Source organism: Papilio machaon, chromosome 16 (assembly GCF_912999745.1).
Source record: "Papilio machaon chromosome 16, ilPapMach1.1, whole genome shotgun sequence".
NCBI lineage: Eukaryota > Metazoa > Arthropoda > Insecta > Lepidoptera > Papilionidae > Papilio > Papilio machaon.
Genome location: NC_060001.1, coordinates 1,266,648 through 1,282,703, shown reverse-complemented (window position 1 = coordinate 1,282,703; position 16,056 = coordinate 1,266,648). Strand labels below are relative to the sequence as shown.

The 16,056-nt window shown below is 32.3% G+C and overlaps 2 protein-coding genes and 1 long non-coding RNA gene across 3 annotated transcripts; 1 reads left to right on the top strand and 2 right to left on the bottom strand.

Moving 5' to 3' along the window:
• Positions 1-2,380: 2,380 nt before the first annotated feature.
• On the bottom strand, positions 2,381-3,208 carry LOC123721820. The gene is made up of 3 exons (XR_006756314.1): positions 3,125-3,208; positions 2,973-3,030; positions 2,381-2,813 (listed from the first exon to the last, which is right to left on the bottom strand). It is a non-coding gene; the product is annotated as an uncharacterized LOC123721820 (long non-coding RNA).
• Positions 3,209-6,444: 3,236 nt separating this feature from the next.
• LOC106715855 (leucine-rich repeat-containing G-protein coupled receptor 4-like) lies at positions 6,445-9,855 on the top strand. The gene is made up of 3 exons (XM_014509216.2): positions 6,445-6,535; positions 7,009-7,053; positions 7,595-9,855. Exons 2-3 carry the CDS (start codon positions 7,044-7,046, stop codon positions 9,739-9,741), a joined length of 2,157 nt encoding a protein of 718 aa, XP_014364702.2. The 5' UTR covers positions 6,445-6,535; positions 7,009-7,043; the 3' UTR covers positions 9,742-9,855.
• A 186-nt stretch (positions 9,856-10,041) lies between these two features.
• On the bottom strand, positions 10,042-15,582 carry LOC106715854 (thioredoxin domain-containing protein 3 homolog). Its single transcript, XM_045681583.1, has 13 exons — positions 15,487-15,582; positions 15,163-15,266; positions 14,334-14,405; positions 14,057-14,209; positions 13,767-13,965; positions 13,290-13,457; positions 12,859-13,022; positions 12,518-12,649; positions 12,080-12,148; positions 11,671-11,817; positions 11,414-11,539; positions 10,924-11,021; positions 10,042-10,372 (listed from the first exon to the last, which is right to left on the bottom strand). Exons 1-13 carry the CDS (start codon positions 15,575-15,577, stop codon positions 10,189-10,191), a joined length of 1,707 nt encoding a protein of 568 aa, XP_045537539.1. The 5' UTR covers positions 15,578-15,582; the 3' UTR covers positions 10,042-10,188.
• Between the last annotated feature and the right edge of the window lie 474 nt (positions 15,583-16,056).

Genomic DNA, 16,056 nt, shown 5'->3' with positions numbered 1-16,056 from the left:
ATGGTCAAAAAATTAGTTTTTTCGAAACTTTCAGCAAAACTTTACAGTTTTATCATAAAAATAGCATAAAATTGTAAATTATAAAATTGTGTGGTTTGTTCCTTTTTTTCCTACGAGCCACCGTAATAATTTGTATTAGATCAAATATAAAATTACAGTTTTCTTACGCTAAGTAAAATAGTCACACATTAATACGAAATACATGACGAATAACATGAAACTTATTATTTATATAATGTCGCAAAATACTTAACTATAATTGATAATTTCATAATTCTAGATACTTCTACAATTTATTCCATTTATGTTTTCTTCATCTGCATCTGTATTTTCACTTACTACCTCAACTGTATTAGATATAACTAATGCGGATATTTCTTTACAAGGTATAAAATTATTGCCAATGCTCAATTTTAATAAAGATGTTTTAGTAAAATCAGCATAATTAATATGAGAAATTCTATTTTTATCCAATATTAAAATATTTAAATTTTCCGCTTCGTTAAATATTTCCTTTTGATAGCGATCGATACGATTCTTATGCAAATCTAAAACGTTTAACCTTATGAGACCATGGAATGTTCCATATTTAAAATTGGTGAGATAATTGTGAGATACATTTAATATTTTCAAATGTACATTATTTTGAAATGCACCAGGTTGAATATATTCTATTTCATTGTAGCTTAAATCAACTTCTCGTATGCGATAGACTTTAGTTAGCAATTCTTTTTTGATATACCTAATAATATTGTGACTTAATATTAGAATATTCAAACTTTTTAAATTGCTGATGTACAGATTATTTGGATTTTGAATTCTTGCTTTAGATATAACTAATTCTGTGATACGATTTTTTTTCAAAGACGCAAAACTAACATTACGAGATAAAATATCGGATCCTTCTCCTGATATATTTAAATATTTTAAATTATTTAGAGGTCCAAGAAAATCAAAGGTTTTATAAAAAGTATTACAGGATAAATCTAAAAATCTCAAGTTAATTAAATCACTAAATGTGTCGTCAGAAATTGTTGACAAATTGTTGTAAGATAAATTTATATAAAGTAAATCCCGAAAACCTCTGAATGTATCGTATGAGATTTCCGACAAATTATTATTATTTAACTTAAGTGTACTTAACTTTAGTAAATCTGTAGAATTTACTACAAAATATGTAAGCTTGTTAAATGACAAATCGATCTCTATTATATCGGTAGTGGCACTGAAAGAATTATATTCAATTACTTCAATCTCACTATGAGACATATTTATCGATGTCAAACTTTTCATATTATTAAACGAGTAATTGCTTACCAGAGGCATCTCTGAAAAAGAGGCATCAATATATTTTAAAATTGTTCGCTCATTGAATGCACTTGATAATATTGACGAGAACGATATTGAAATGGAAAGTTTGACCAACATATTTAACTTCTTAAACGTGTTAATTCGTAATTCTGTGATATAGTTATCTGATATATCTAAAACTTGGAGTTGTTCTAAACCATGAAAACAATTTTCATCTAGATTTGAAATCAGATTATTTTTCAATGAAATTGATCGTAAATTCAAAAGGTCACTTTTGTCAAATTCAAAATCTCTAAGATGGTTGTAAGAAAGATCTATTAGTTTTATATTCTTGAGTAACTTGAAAGAATTCTTGGATACATTTTGTATATTATTATTATTTAACAATAATATTTCTAGTCTATCTAAACCATAAAAAGCAAAATCTTCAATACAATTCAAATTTTGATTCGAAATTTCAAATTTGACAACACCGTTAAGTCCGCTAAACATTTCACTAGATAAGCTTCCTTCTATAATATTTCTATTTAACAATATGTTTGTAATGTTTTTTCCTTCAAATAATTTATATGGAATTTTTTTCAAACTATTACCAGACAGATAAATGGTATTTAAATTAATTGTATAAACAAACCAATTTTTATCAATATTATCTAAAGCGTTCTCACTTAAATCTAAATAATTTAACAAGGTCATATTATTAAATGTACCATTTTCAATGTACGATATATCATTATAACTCAAATCTAGTTTGATTACATTACGTAAATTTAGAAAATCTCTACTTAAAACACGATCAATTAGGTTATTGCTTAGTGACAATTCTTGCAATTCTACAAGCTCCAAAAATGCCGAATTTATATCTATAATATGATTATAACCAAGATCTAAGGTTTGCAAATTTCCAACTCCTTTAAAACTCATAGAATTTAAGTCCATTAGATGGTTGTATGATAAATTTAAATGTTCTAAACGTTGAAATGAATTAAATATTCCATCAGGTACAACATCAATGAAATTATGAGACAAATCCAATATTTTTAAATCCGTATAAATATTGGATTCGGCATTTAATTCTATTTGCATAATTTTATTGTACGAAAAATCAATTATATGTAATTTATAATTTACTTCGTTCGATAGTTTGGCAACATTTAAAATATTGTGGGACATGTTTAATTTTTTCAAATTTGGCATAAGATCCAACGTAGGCATATATTTGAATTGGTTATGACTTAAATCGAGTGAAACAATTCGTTTATTATCATTGTTTATCCATGAAATAGTATCCATATCACCAAAATCCGTTCTTCTAAAAGCTATAGAAGTATAAAATTGACTACATTGTATATATAAGGCGTCATAGTTTATTTCATATGTATTTACACTGTCTATGCAATCGATATAAATTTCACAAGTATTATAATCATATTTATAAAAACATCCGGTTGTTAATTTCTTTGATGTTTTCATCGAACAAACAGGTACGATTAAAACAATCCCTGAAAAAAAAACAGATTATTTTTTCATACAAAACACTATACAGAATTTTAAAAGAAACAAACGCTGAATAGATTGTTATCCAAACATGAAGAAACTTGTCATAAAAATGATTAAAAACAGCAACTTGTAAAATAAATACAACACTAAAAGATACTTACATAAAAGCGATCTTATATTAACTCTCATATTTATAATTTTCAATCAACTATCAAGCATCTGTAATAAGTCAAAATCTTACGTAAATGCATATTTTTCATATCTACAATAAAATATTACAACGTATATTTAAAAAAATGTTAAAGTAATTTACCTACACTCCACAGAAGACAATTTCTAAAAAACACGTGCGCCTCTTATGAAGCGACATATAATATAAGAAGTTTTATGCGTATTGTAGTGTTTGTACTTTGGCCTCACTGATGTATAGACCTATAGACAGGCTACAAGCCGTAGCATTTTGTGCCTATTTGATGTTGACCATTACGGCCCTGACAGTATAGTTTGTATCGGTGTTGGAAACTCAAATTAATAATAGAGATAGAGTAAGCTGACAATAAGGCTTTTAAATCGGAACGAATCAAAAGCTGTTCTTTCCATGTAGCGTCCTCTCCAGCTTATATTATCTATAGTGGTCTTGAACTTAGATTAGATAGTCTCACAGTGCTGCTAGATATTATAGTGAATCATGTCATTCTGATATTCGTTCTTTAAATGATATTTTTATTGAGATTTTCGAATGCGAGACGGAGAACAATATTTTGTCAATACAAGAGTTGCATTGTAACGTGTGACAAAGACAACACACTTCTAAACTGAAATAAGCTGGTTATCTCTTTTTAAAGTTAAATGATCACAACATTTTTATCGACAGAAGGCCATTACTTATACATTTGGAATTAAGCTTGCATGTACTGTAAAGAATAAAAAAATATGATTCGAACAAGGAAATGTTTCAGAGTTAGAAATATTTTAAAAATAAAACAAAAATAATTTTTAACGAAAGTTATCAAATCTATTAAAAGACCACACTATTGTAACTTGATAGTACTACCGGATACTGACACATGACCCACTGATTACTGTTCAAACACTATCGGGGACTTCCCCTGAATAGTGTTGCCATTCTGATATTTATTACCTCCCATAGAAAGTATTAATTAAAATAACTGCAAAGTATAATCTTATATATTAAAGATAATACCACACATAATAATGTGTGGTATTATCTTTGTGTGGAAAAATAAATAATAATTTATTTTTCCACAAAAATATTATTAATCTAATGTTACTTAATCTTCCGATCCAAGCAGATCGTATTTCTTTCTTTTAGAGAAAATAGATTAAAACTCCTCCAAGCTTAATCTCGTCTACTGCAATGGATTAAAATTGGAATCCTTTACAGTTTGATTTCTTTGTATTTGCTTTGATTCTATATATTTTGTCCCCATTATCGCGAACCCAAGTATAATAAAAATTGCCCAGTTTTGGAGAAAAATTTCCGCAACACTTTGTAGTACCATACTGCTTCGCGTTTTTGTGCGATAATGTTTATATGTAGTATTGTTAGAAGTGTGAATTCCTCTGATTTGCAGTTTTACTTGCATTTGGTCATGTACTTGTACAAGTAACTAATTGTAACATATAATATGTATTTTTAATAATGCAGTATTGGGCAGCAGTGAACCGTAATAGTTGGGCTTATTAACTTTTTTATTATAACTTCTTTTGTATACTGTTGTCAATGAATAATATATAAATTAGTAAATAATCCCCCATTTCATTGAATTCAAGATGTTATCGGGGGTTTCTGAGACCAAATCCCCGTTTAAAACATTGTTATCTATGTTTTGTTAAGAGATAATGACAGGGATGACGGTATGTTTTATATAGAAATTTGGTATCAAAAACTAACAGTTAATCTTTGCGTCTTTGAATTCAGAAAATGTTGAGAAGACTATTACAAACAATCTAGGTCTATTCCAAATTTAATCTGGAACCAATCAGCCAATCTGTAGAGACCTGGTTTATCACGTAACGTGTTTTTAATGCATCCATCCATTGTATTTTATTATGTTATAAGCTGACGAAATAGGGACGCGACCGCTGCCCATAGACATTTACAATTATAGATGCGTTGCCAACCCTTTAATCAACGGAAGATGGGAATGCACAGAACCAATATGTTTTCTGTCCCTATGCGTCGTCTTCTTCACCAAATTCACCTTTCCTTCCCATCGTTTTCTTATAAAAAAATGTTGGAAAGGAAAGAGGACTATAATTAGGCCTGCGGCACGACAAACTTTCACATTAATAATATTATTACGATTAAGATAAATGTAAGTAAATAACTGCAATGCATAACTTGACCGTTGCGGACACATTAGTCACGTATTATTTAAAACAATGGAGCGCGTTACAAAGTGACGGGATCTGTTTTCACTGTGTCAAGCGTAAACATCAGTTCAACAGTTCCCAAACTACTTTTGCCCGATTGGGAGGTGGTTAAAAGGAGAGCAGGATATATTTTATAATTTATGTAAAATAGTAAGAAGTAAGATTAGTGTTGTTTGACTTCGATTTCTGTGTTTTAATATATAATGTTTGGATAGCAGCGTGGATAACTAAGGCCTAGTCACCCCTAACTTAGGGTAGGCTCGGAGCCCTTCAGTTGGGACGTATAGCAGGCTGATGATGATGATTATTTTATCTAAGGTATGAATTCGAATGAAGGCCTGCAGTACTTTATCATATTTTACACCGACACAAAATCCATGAAATTAAATTGTTTCATCAAAAACTTCAATTATTTTAAGTTTGATGCACAGTTTGGGAATCGTGCGAAACAATACTATGCTTACTAAGATTTCGTAGTGCTAGCTACCTGGTATGTTACACTCCAAGAATTTAGATGCACACATGCAAATGAAGATAATAAATATAGATCCACACATTCAAATTAAACTATTTGTCAAAGAGTTCAGGAAAAAAATATTTAATTCGTACTCAAAAATTAAAAAAATCGATTTTCGAACAATGGGCGATTAGTGTAAGAAAAATAAGATTATGTGTAATATATTATTTTAGTTTAATATCATTAACTTAAGGATTTGTCAATTCGCCCGGACCATGAACCATATGAGCGTTGATTTCGGTTTTTGGTGGATTTCCAGTACCAAAACTATCACACAAAACCATATATTATCGTCTCTCACATTGTTTCTAACAACTGAGATGAAAATTTGTGTTTGAATCAATGTTTCGCAGTGAAAGTTGGCGAGCTCGACCGGTTTCATCTAATGAGTGTGGTGCCGAAAACCTAATTTTAATCTTCTTCCTAATTTTAGAAAATATGGGAATAGAATGGAAGGGAAAGTGCATTCAACGGAGGAGGGGACGCATAAGAAGGGGAAACATTCTGTTCCTGTACGTTCCCTCCTAAGTCGATTAAAGGTAAGCAACCCATCTGCAATTGCGGGTAACTATGGGCAACGGTTGCTTCACTCAGCGAATTCTGGCCATTTGCTCATTTGCCACCTTATAAAAAAAGGTATAGATAAATTGATGTTGATATCTGTGATCACATATTCTTTGTCATAAACACGGTGTTCCTTTTATGTAAAGTCAGCAAAATCCGAGCTTCGAACTTTACACCCAACCTGACCGCACTTTTTCATCGTGCGTCACTTCTTTAACTAGTGTCTCTCATGGAGGTTTATTAAAAGTAAGTAGAATTATTTGCAACAGACTTAATCAATTGTTTTTATTAATTTAAATTGTTACGATATTAATTCAAATTAGAATTAAAGTTATTTGAAGGTGAAAAAATGGCGTCCATCTAATACTATTGAATTTGCTTCATATGTATATTTTAATACTAATAATTTTACGCAGTTCATTAAATATATCTAGATAACAATATTATTTCTTGTATTTTCAAAATGCACGCAAGTTTCATTTGATTATAATTCAATTAAAATAATTCGACAACCATTTTTATTAAACATAACCTTTTAAAGCGTGTCTATCATACACAGGTGACAATGTTTTTTTCCGACAACTCTCGGTATCAGGCTGTTTTCAAATATAAGGAATAACCCACTGCTAGATACAGATTCGAAAAATATACAACTACTGTTTATGTCCAACAAGATTACTATATCTAATGCTTATTGTTTTTTATATATTTCTTTTCAGATTTCATTGGAAGGTGTTCCGTAATCGGATCAAGCATGTTTCTTGGTAAGCGTGTCCATAACAATTTATTAATTCTCACGTTTAAAACTTAAACCATGTAAAAGACCAACCGTTGATTTCTGAGGCCAATATCTATGTATAAATCATATCGTTATCCCTGTCATTATCTTTAACAAAACAGAGATAAAAAAATATTTTTTACGGTGAATTTAGTGTCAGAAACCCTTGGTAAGACTGTTCCAACTTTTGTTGTTTTATTGGAATGGTTTTAATCTTACTAATATCATAAATGCGAATGTTTGGATGCATGGATTTTCGTTAAAAGGTAACTCCAAAACAGCTATATGAATCTCGTTGAAATTTAGCATAGATGTAAAACAATAAATAATCTATAAGAACACATAGGCTATGTTTCTTTTTATTTAAAACTTAATTAATCGCAATTGAGTCTCGGGCGCCAGCTAGTACTTAATTATTAAAAAAAGAAAAAAGAAGTCATTACAATGGTCAACCGTTCTTTGAAAATCAACGATCATCCCTCAAACTAAACTGCAATCAAAACTGTGTTTTCTTTTCTACTTTACAGTTGTGAAGTACCTGCTCTTGTTGCTGTCAGCTTCGCTAGCTGCCAGCAGCTGCCCCAAGGAGGATGTCCACCGGCTTGGTTATTGCACATATCAAATGAAATGCTACAACACAATCAAAGGCGCTATACTCGACCAGGAGTGTCAAGGTTCTATCAATAACGATGTCATAGTCGACCTCACTCTTAAAAACGTCGACCAAAACTTTCATGTAGATATAACCGACACAGAATTTCTTATAAGCATAACTTCACTAACGGTGTTCGGATCTTGGCCACAGACAAATCTTTCATTCTTAGAATACACGTTAAAGCTAAGATATTTACAGCTCACTAACTTGGATATGAAACAAATTTATGGTCGACCATTTCAATACTTAAGCCGTTTAAATGTCCTCGACTTATCACACAATCGATTATCGGAAATCGATGATTTGTTCGTTTTCGCGGATTCAAATAGATTGAAAAAACTTTACCTCTCTTACAATGAAATCAGAGAAGTAACCGGTTTCGTATTTCAAGAACTTATCAGTCTAGTAGAACTAGATCTATCGAATAATTTAATTGAAGACCTAAATGAAGAACCTTTCAATAACCTGACAAGTCTTCGGATACTTAGACTTAATGATAATAATATAAAATATTTAAATGGTGCTATAAATAAGAAACTTTTAAATTTGAAACATTTATTCCTCAATGACAACGATATTACAAAGATAGATGAAGCAACAATTGACAAAACAATATACCATTTAGAGACAATAGATTTATCAAATAACGACATAGAATTCTTTCCGAAACTATTTTATAGACATTGGGATCATTTCGAGGGTCATGCAATTTGCAGAATGACATATTCAGGAAATCGCTTAACGATTATTAGAAATGCTACTTTCGAAGAAAATAAGCTTAAGATAAATAAAGAAGTAGTAGATGTTTCAACCCAAATTGATTTGTCTAATAATAATATAAGCATCATTGAATACAATGCCTTCCAGTATGTTATGAATTTGATTTCTCTAGATGTTTCAAACAACAATTTGATCACTTTCTTAGTCAATAGTGAACATTTATCAAACGTTAAATTCCTCAATATAAGCGGCAATTTCATAAGTAGATTAGATTTCCAAACATTTTTGCACATGAAAAACTTACAGAATCTAGATTTATCTAACAATCGTTTTGAAAATCTTCCTACTAAAAGCCTTATTTATGCCAATAAATTAAAATCCTTAAATTTTACCCAAAATGATATACAAGAAGTGGTAAATTTCCACATTAATTTCCATGCCGAAGGAGGAATATTAGATTTGTCGAACAACAATTTATACACGTTTATAATAGCACCTAGAGAAGCAGAAGGCCTTATTGAATTGGTTCTACGTTCGAATAAAATCACTGATCCATCGCAGATAAAGTTAAAATATCATCGCACTCTCCTGAAGCTTGACATGAGCAAGAACTTTATTACTGTTTTAAATGAAAAGTCGTTACAATTGCCTGTCACTCTCACTAATCTAGATTTAAGCTCAAATAAGATTGAAACTATCAACCCATCGTCATTTTATTGTGTTCAACATTTGCATACTTTAAGATTATCTCACAATAAATTGAAAAATATCAATCACGGGGTGTTCCGTGGACTGACATCTCTGGTAAATCTCGACCTATCGTACAACCAAATTACTTCACTCGACTCAGCGGTTTTACTCGATCTGAAGTACCTCAAATACCTTTCCCTTAGGTATAATCAGATGAACAGTCTGGAAAGTAAAGCTTGGCTCAATCACAAAACCGATCTCACAGTTTATATCGACGGAAATAATTTGTCATGCCATTGGTTGGGAAGTGTACTGGCTGATTACAATAACGGTTTTTCGAAAATGCATCCAGCTGTAATAAATTCTCCAATGGAAGAAAATACTTTGAATGGTATACCTTGCAACATTCTGAGCCCCGAAAACTTTTACCGAAGATCCAAGAATGAAGGACACGACGAGCATATGATAATGGATGAAAGACTTTTACTGACCAGTCAAAAAATATTAGAAGCTGTTCGAGAACAAACTTCTTATTTGAGAAAATACATTTGGCGTTCAGTTCTCCAGGAGGCGGACAAACTGAATGACACACGAGCTAACATGGCTTAATTAACTTTTTTGTGTCAATCTAATTAAGATAATTTCCAGTGTTTAACATTAATACTTCTTGTTCGTTCTAAGCAATTGTATTTCAAATCTTCTTGTATATCATTGTGTAATAAAATAAACCAAAATAATTTGTGTTTTATTTTCAACCCTACGAACTAATATGATATAGACAAGCTAAATTTTATTTAGGAAGATCAGGCTCTCTGTGAGCAATTGTTATTATTCCATAAAATCATGTTTAATTTTTGTTTAATTAAAAAAAACTCACCTGATGTGGAGTGATGGCTATAAAAAACAAAATTTACTAAGAATAAAATGTAAGCACCTGTTTCAACTTAGCGGCTAGCCAACGACCCTGGCTACTAAGTGAGATCAAAACTTAGCGGCTATTAGCGGCTGCAGCATAAAAAAAGTATATTGCTGTATTTGTTGTAAGTTAAAAAAACTTTAAGGCAAATCGAAGTCTTCAAATTCTGGGTAATCGTCGCCGTAGTCTACAGGAAAGATGGCTGCGCAATCGGCCTCCCCCGCGGTCGCGTCGCGGCTTACATAACACGGACTTAGGTCCATCAGGCCTAAGAGAGGCAGGTCGATTTGTACCGATAACATCACTGCTAGTTTCATGTTGTCTCTGCAAGTCATTTAGTTCTGATATTAATTTATATGAAATGGTCAAAGTCAAACATAGCTCTTTATGATCAAACTTAGTGTAGACGTGTGTAAGTCAGCACTGAATCGGTTCAAGAGTTTAATTCACATAGACTTGAACCGTGGAGCTGCGGCTCAACAAATAAAATGTCAGTTCACTGCTAATCGCGATATATTTATTATAACTAAGTAAGCCGACGAGCCACGAGCTGCCTAGTCGCAGTTCACAGCTCGATGTAAATCACAACTCTATACAGGTACAAATTTATCTGAGCTGCGAGCCGGTTCTCTGATCTTTTTCACACATGTGAATCGTGAGCTAATCTGCAAGTCATGAATTTTAGTTGAGTTATACATGACTAACTTAGTGTGAGGTAAACATTGAGACAACAATTGCGAAGAAAAACACAACTCATGTTCTATGTATTCACATCATCAGTATGACTTAATCGAGCTTATTCTACTATAAGTAATTTTACTGATATGTAACCGCAGTGTAATCAAGTTGCATTGAGAAGAGACACAAATACTTACAAATTAGTGTTTAATTGAAGAGATTCAAACTGCTTTATACTGTATGCAACGTGTAAGTTATTAGAAAAGAGTGGATCGTTCAACTGAAATATCCCCATCTGAAAACCAATTCATGCCATAGGTAAAGGCAAGAAGAACTTAAGCGTGTGCTAATGAAAAACTACAAATCAAAAGAGGTTTACTTAATGCACTTATATAATATTCTAAATCTAACTAGTCTGTTAAATCCACGAGTACTTTTCAGATTTTCCTTGTTTATTTATTTTGTTTGTTACTACTGCTGAAGTCTATAATTGGACTGGCTATAAGACGTAGTATTTTGTGCTTATTTGATTTAAGTGATTTTAGCGCTGATGGTTGCAGTTCGTAGTGTATTTGTCACGTAACATCATTAGGCTTTAAATCGGAACGAAGCAAAAGCTGGCATTCCCAAGCAATCGTCTATTTATTTATAGAAATCAGTGGCTACCACTAAAGAAATGTAATTTACATGTATAACAGCGGACTTGTGCTTAGCCAATATCTCCACAGCTTTGTACCTCTTCGTCATGTCAAGCAAAACTAACACGTGCGGCGGGAGAAACTCTGGTTGAGGGGTTACACTTTCCAGAACAATCTGCGACAAATAAACTATTATTTCTTGCCTAAACCTAAACCTCATGAATACTTCGCTCGCTCTATTCTTTGCTGGTTATTACCCAGTGCAATACTATTCGATTACCCATAAATTTCGTACATACAACTTACTTTCGGAAATAATACTGCCAAGCCATTGACTTTAGCAATCTCATTGGGCGGAGCGTAGAAACCTGGTATTAGAAGACCAGCCGGTGGAAAATATTCTTCATCGTTTTCTTCCTCGCTACTTGCTTCCAATTCTTCATCGGATAATGCCTATAAGATGAAACTCAGCCTTATATTTGATTAATTAGGTTAATAGAAACCATCTTTAATACCAGTTGCAGTTTTGATTTTTATTTAAAGCATTAGACCACTGCGATAAGTAAATATGACTTAGTTATAATTTGACCTTATATTTGGAGTGTTGAAATCACGCAAAATGTTGTATGTTGAAAATATTTATAAAAGGTAATATAAAAACTAGATAATTGAGACCCTTGCTACGGTGCTGATGATGAAAATAACCCAAAAATACCTCAGGTATTACAATATCCACTTCTATATCCAATGTACTTCGTTCGAAATCTTCAAGCGCTTTAAGATTCTGTAAATTAAAAAAAAATTAGAAGATTTTTGTGGTAGATAGATAGGTAGAGATTTCGAATTAAGACATACATTTTTTTTTTTTTCAAATACTGGTTTCTAGAAAAACGTAATACAAAATATTAACATTGCATAGCGTTGCGTTGTGGCCATATTGATTGAGGGAAGATAGTAAATCTATCACTGCATGGTCAATGTTGGGTAGCATGAATTCGTTGTTGGTAATGGTCAGTATAACCTGAGGCGGCATCTAGGGTGGACGTCTGTATCATGCATAACGAACTAGTGTCCGAGACACTACCTGTAATATTTAAAAGCCCTTTTGTAACATCCCTCCTACCACTACCACTAACAATATTATCGTACATACGCCAGCTTTGAGTATTTCAATTTTCTTTGCCTCTCTCTCCATACGCCTAGCCTCAATAGTATATTCTATAGCTTGGCGCGCCATTCGCTGCATCTCAGATAAACGTCGAGCGCGGCTTTCTCTAGCCTGTGCCTTAAAACAGGAGCAGTAAAGTTGAATTTTGATTTTAATTATAATATTAATATAGAAACAAGCAAGAACAAATTGTGTTGTACTGGCTTACTGACCAACTAAACCGACAACGCGCCACTCACGTGGAATCAGCCATTCCTTAGTAAGTTCTTCAGTTTTTTCAGAGACAGTAAGAGAGTAAGTAAATCAGAGATTAACATATTTTTTACCTTTCTCTTATCTCTTTCTTCTCGACGTGTCTCTAATATCTCTTCCTTGGTCAGACTATAAGATTTATACAAATCGAAAGCCGTTTTCTGCGGAGGTTGATCAGATATTGGCTTAGATTCATCTAAAGGAGGTATTTCTTCGTAGAGAATCTTTCTTATCAGTTCTTTAAGAAAAGATAAAATCTTAGTAAATCATTTTACATGTATATCTTTTGGTTTAATTATCAACCGCAGTCGTCAAGTAAGAGTTATCAAACTCTGAGAACGGCAGTAACAAGAGTGGCGCAGAAACCCATAGTAAGTCTTGGGCTCCCACAAAAACTCTTTAATACTTACGTCCCACACCACCTCCACTCAATCTTGGACATGGAGCTGTCGTGATATATCACCATCTATTCATACTTTTAATTAATCTGTTAAGTATTTATTACCAACAAAATTTCTCTCAGTATCCAATATTCTAAAACAAATAGCCAATGCAGGTGCTGACAGCAGTTCATACATGGACGCTTCGTTGATAGGTGCATCGCCAGCGTACAACACGTCCTCGGCCATCTCCCTCGTCAGCTGTATCTCCTCCCGACCCACCATTATTATATCTGCCAAGTACCCAATAAAATAAGTCGTCAATTTGAACTGCAGAAATGTGGTTCATATGAGGCACCTTATGACCCATTGTCTTTAAGTTTGAGGTGCCCATTACTCATAGGATTGGAAAGAAATATGGGTGTAGTGTAGGATTAGTTTATAAGGAAGTTGATATGACGTAAAAGAAGCGCCACAAGCTCATTATCTTGATTTGAAAAGTGACCAAGCATCGTATTAATTTAAGTTTGAGGTACTCGTGGCTCATTTTCGGCACCCATTTCTAGTTTAGGAAGTGTTACAAAGTATTGTTTTGACTCAACTGTGTGGATCCCAACGCTCGTAGAGTTCAGGATGAGCATGTTTTGTATGGGGCCAGTACAGCACGAAGTTGAGGTGTCGTAAGTGAGGCACCATCAGTTCGGCACGATGCTTTTTACGGGCTTCTTGACGTGAGGCCTTTAAAGCTAACGCGTTCGCTACTAGTTCCTCTTTTTCCGTTTTACGGGCGTTCAACCATTCCTAATGGTAATAGACTTATCGGCATAAGGTTATTGATATAAAAGTATTCTTGAAATTATAACCATTTTACTACATTAAAATAAGTACCTACAATTTCATCAGGTGTTGCTTCATCTATGGCGTACGTTTGTCTTTCAATATGGCAACCCTCTTTAATTTGCTTAAAGTATTCGATTTCCTTCTTCGCGACTTCTCCAAACGTAACATAATCAACACCGCGAAATACATTTATGACTCTTCTATTCTGAAAGATTAAAGGAGGTATTGATTCACCTCGAATATAAACAATAGCAAAATATTTTCGTAATAGGATAGGTAAAATTCTAATTTTACTGTGCAACATTTTAGAAGCTAAAACTATAACAAACCAGAATGAATAAAAATACAGGTTCACTTTGACCCCTAAATCTTTCAAGAGAATCGATTTCATCGGCCGCGACCTGTAATAAAAAGTTTTATCGAGTAATATTCAGATTATGTTTCGATAGTGGAATAAACTGAACTTAAAAACCGTCGAAACATTTGTTTCAATTGCAGCAATAATTAAGCTAATGTTTAACTTGTCTGTATCATGCACTGAGCTCTATAGATACGCTAAATACTACGACAATGATGGCGACAGCGTCCAAATGGATAAAATCAAATAGACACAAAATAACACGGCTATAACCTATCTAGTGGAATATCCGGTCGGTATTATTATACCTTAAAAATTACTTTCTTACTGAACAAGATAGTGATATTTTGAAAAAATATGAGTACGACTATGTACCTAGACATTAATATAACGTATAAATGGCAGGTTTTTACCTATCCAGTTACAAATATCGCTACAAAGTATAACGATGTTATGGGTTAAGAGTATCTAATCACAAATGCTGACTTGCGAAATGAAAAAAGAGCAGGGTGGCCGCTCCTGCTAACATTTCTTAGAATACAATTGTTTATAATCTGTTGCAAGCTGAGACAGACTAGATAACTCTGTTCCATTGTAATATAGTCATTGCAATCATGAATAATTTATACCATTAATTAATTAAAACATTCACAACAAGGTACAACTAAATATCATGTCTAAATAGTGAAAAGCAATGGAAACATTATGATTTAATTTATATAAAATTTTATCCTACAAAACAATCCAATGGTAGCAAACTCTTGCTACTATATTATATATTTTTTAAATATTTTACGTACTCTTAACAGAACAGCTTGTCCGTCACTCCAATCTAATTTTATTTTCAAGAAAAGATGATCAAGTGCTGTGCAATAACCGAAATAACTGCAATATATTTGTGCACCTGAGGGCAAATGAAGATCCTGTAATACTCGCGCTCCCATTTAATTTGGCACGTTAGAAATATGAGTTTTTTATGTCCGAAAGTGCCATCACTAGTACCGGGTGTAAACATTATTCGATTCCTCGAGTTAATAAGTTGATTGTTCATTCCTTTTTTCATTCCATCAAAACATTTCTTTAGACATCTAGTTCTAATACTATTTTTCCAAAATATAACTTACAAATAATATTTTCCTTAGAACTATTGAGCATGTAATCAAAATCTTTTTCAGTGTACACATCTGTGTATATTTCTATTTTTCTTTTAGCCATTATAAAACGGATTCATTTAAATGTAACTCGAGACCCCCTTTATGTAGGCGTACAGGTACAGGCGTATCTTAGGAAAAGTTAAATTTAAAATCTAGTAAGCTATGATTTTATTTAGAAGGCATTAATTTTAAATTTGAACGTAATATCAACGAAATTTAAATTTTTAAATATATATGTTAAGATTACATTTCTTTGATATTATGAGAAATATAAACTTTAAATACTTTTGCTTCTATCATGCTAATTATTGGAGCTTTTGTATTATCAAGGTATTTTTTAATGCTTATCATATATCCATGTTCTACCCTTGATGTAAAGTGAGCAAGCAGAAAGATGACTGATTGACTGAAGAATCGTCTTCGAAGTTTTTTGCAATAAACTTTTTATCCGCATAACTTTCAAATAAAATAACAAGAAAAAGAAACAAGATATTGCAATGAATAGGTATATTTTTATTTATTTCCTCATGAAGAAGAATA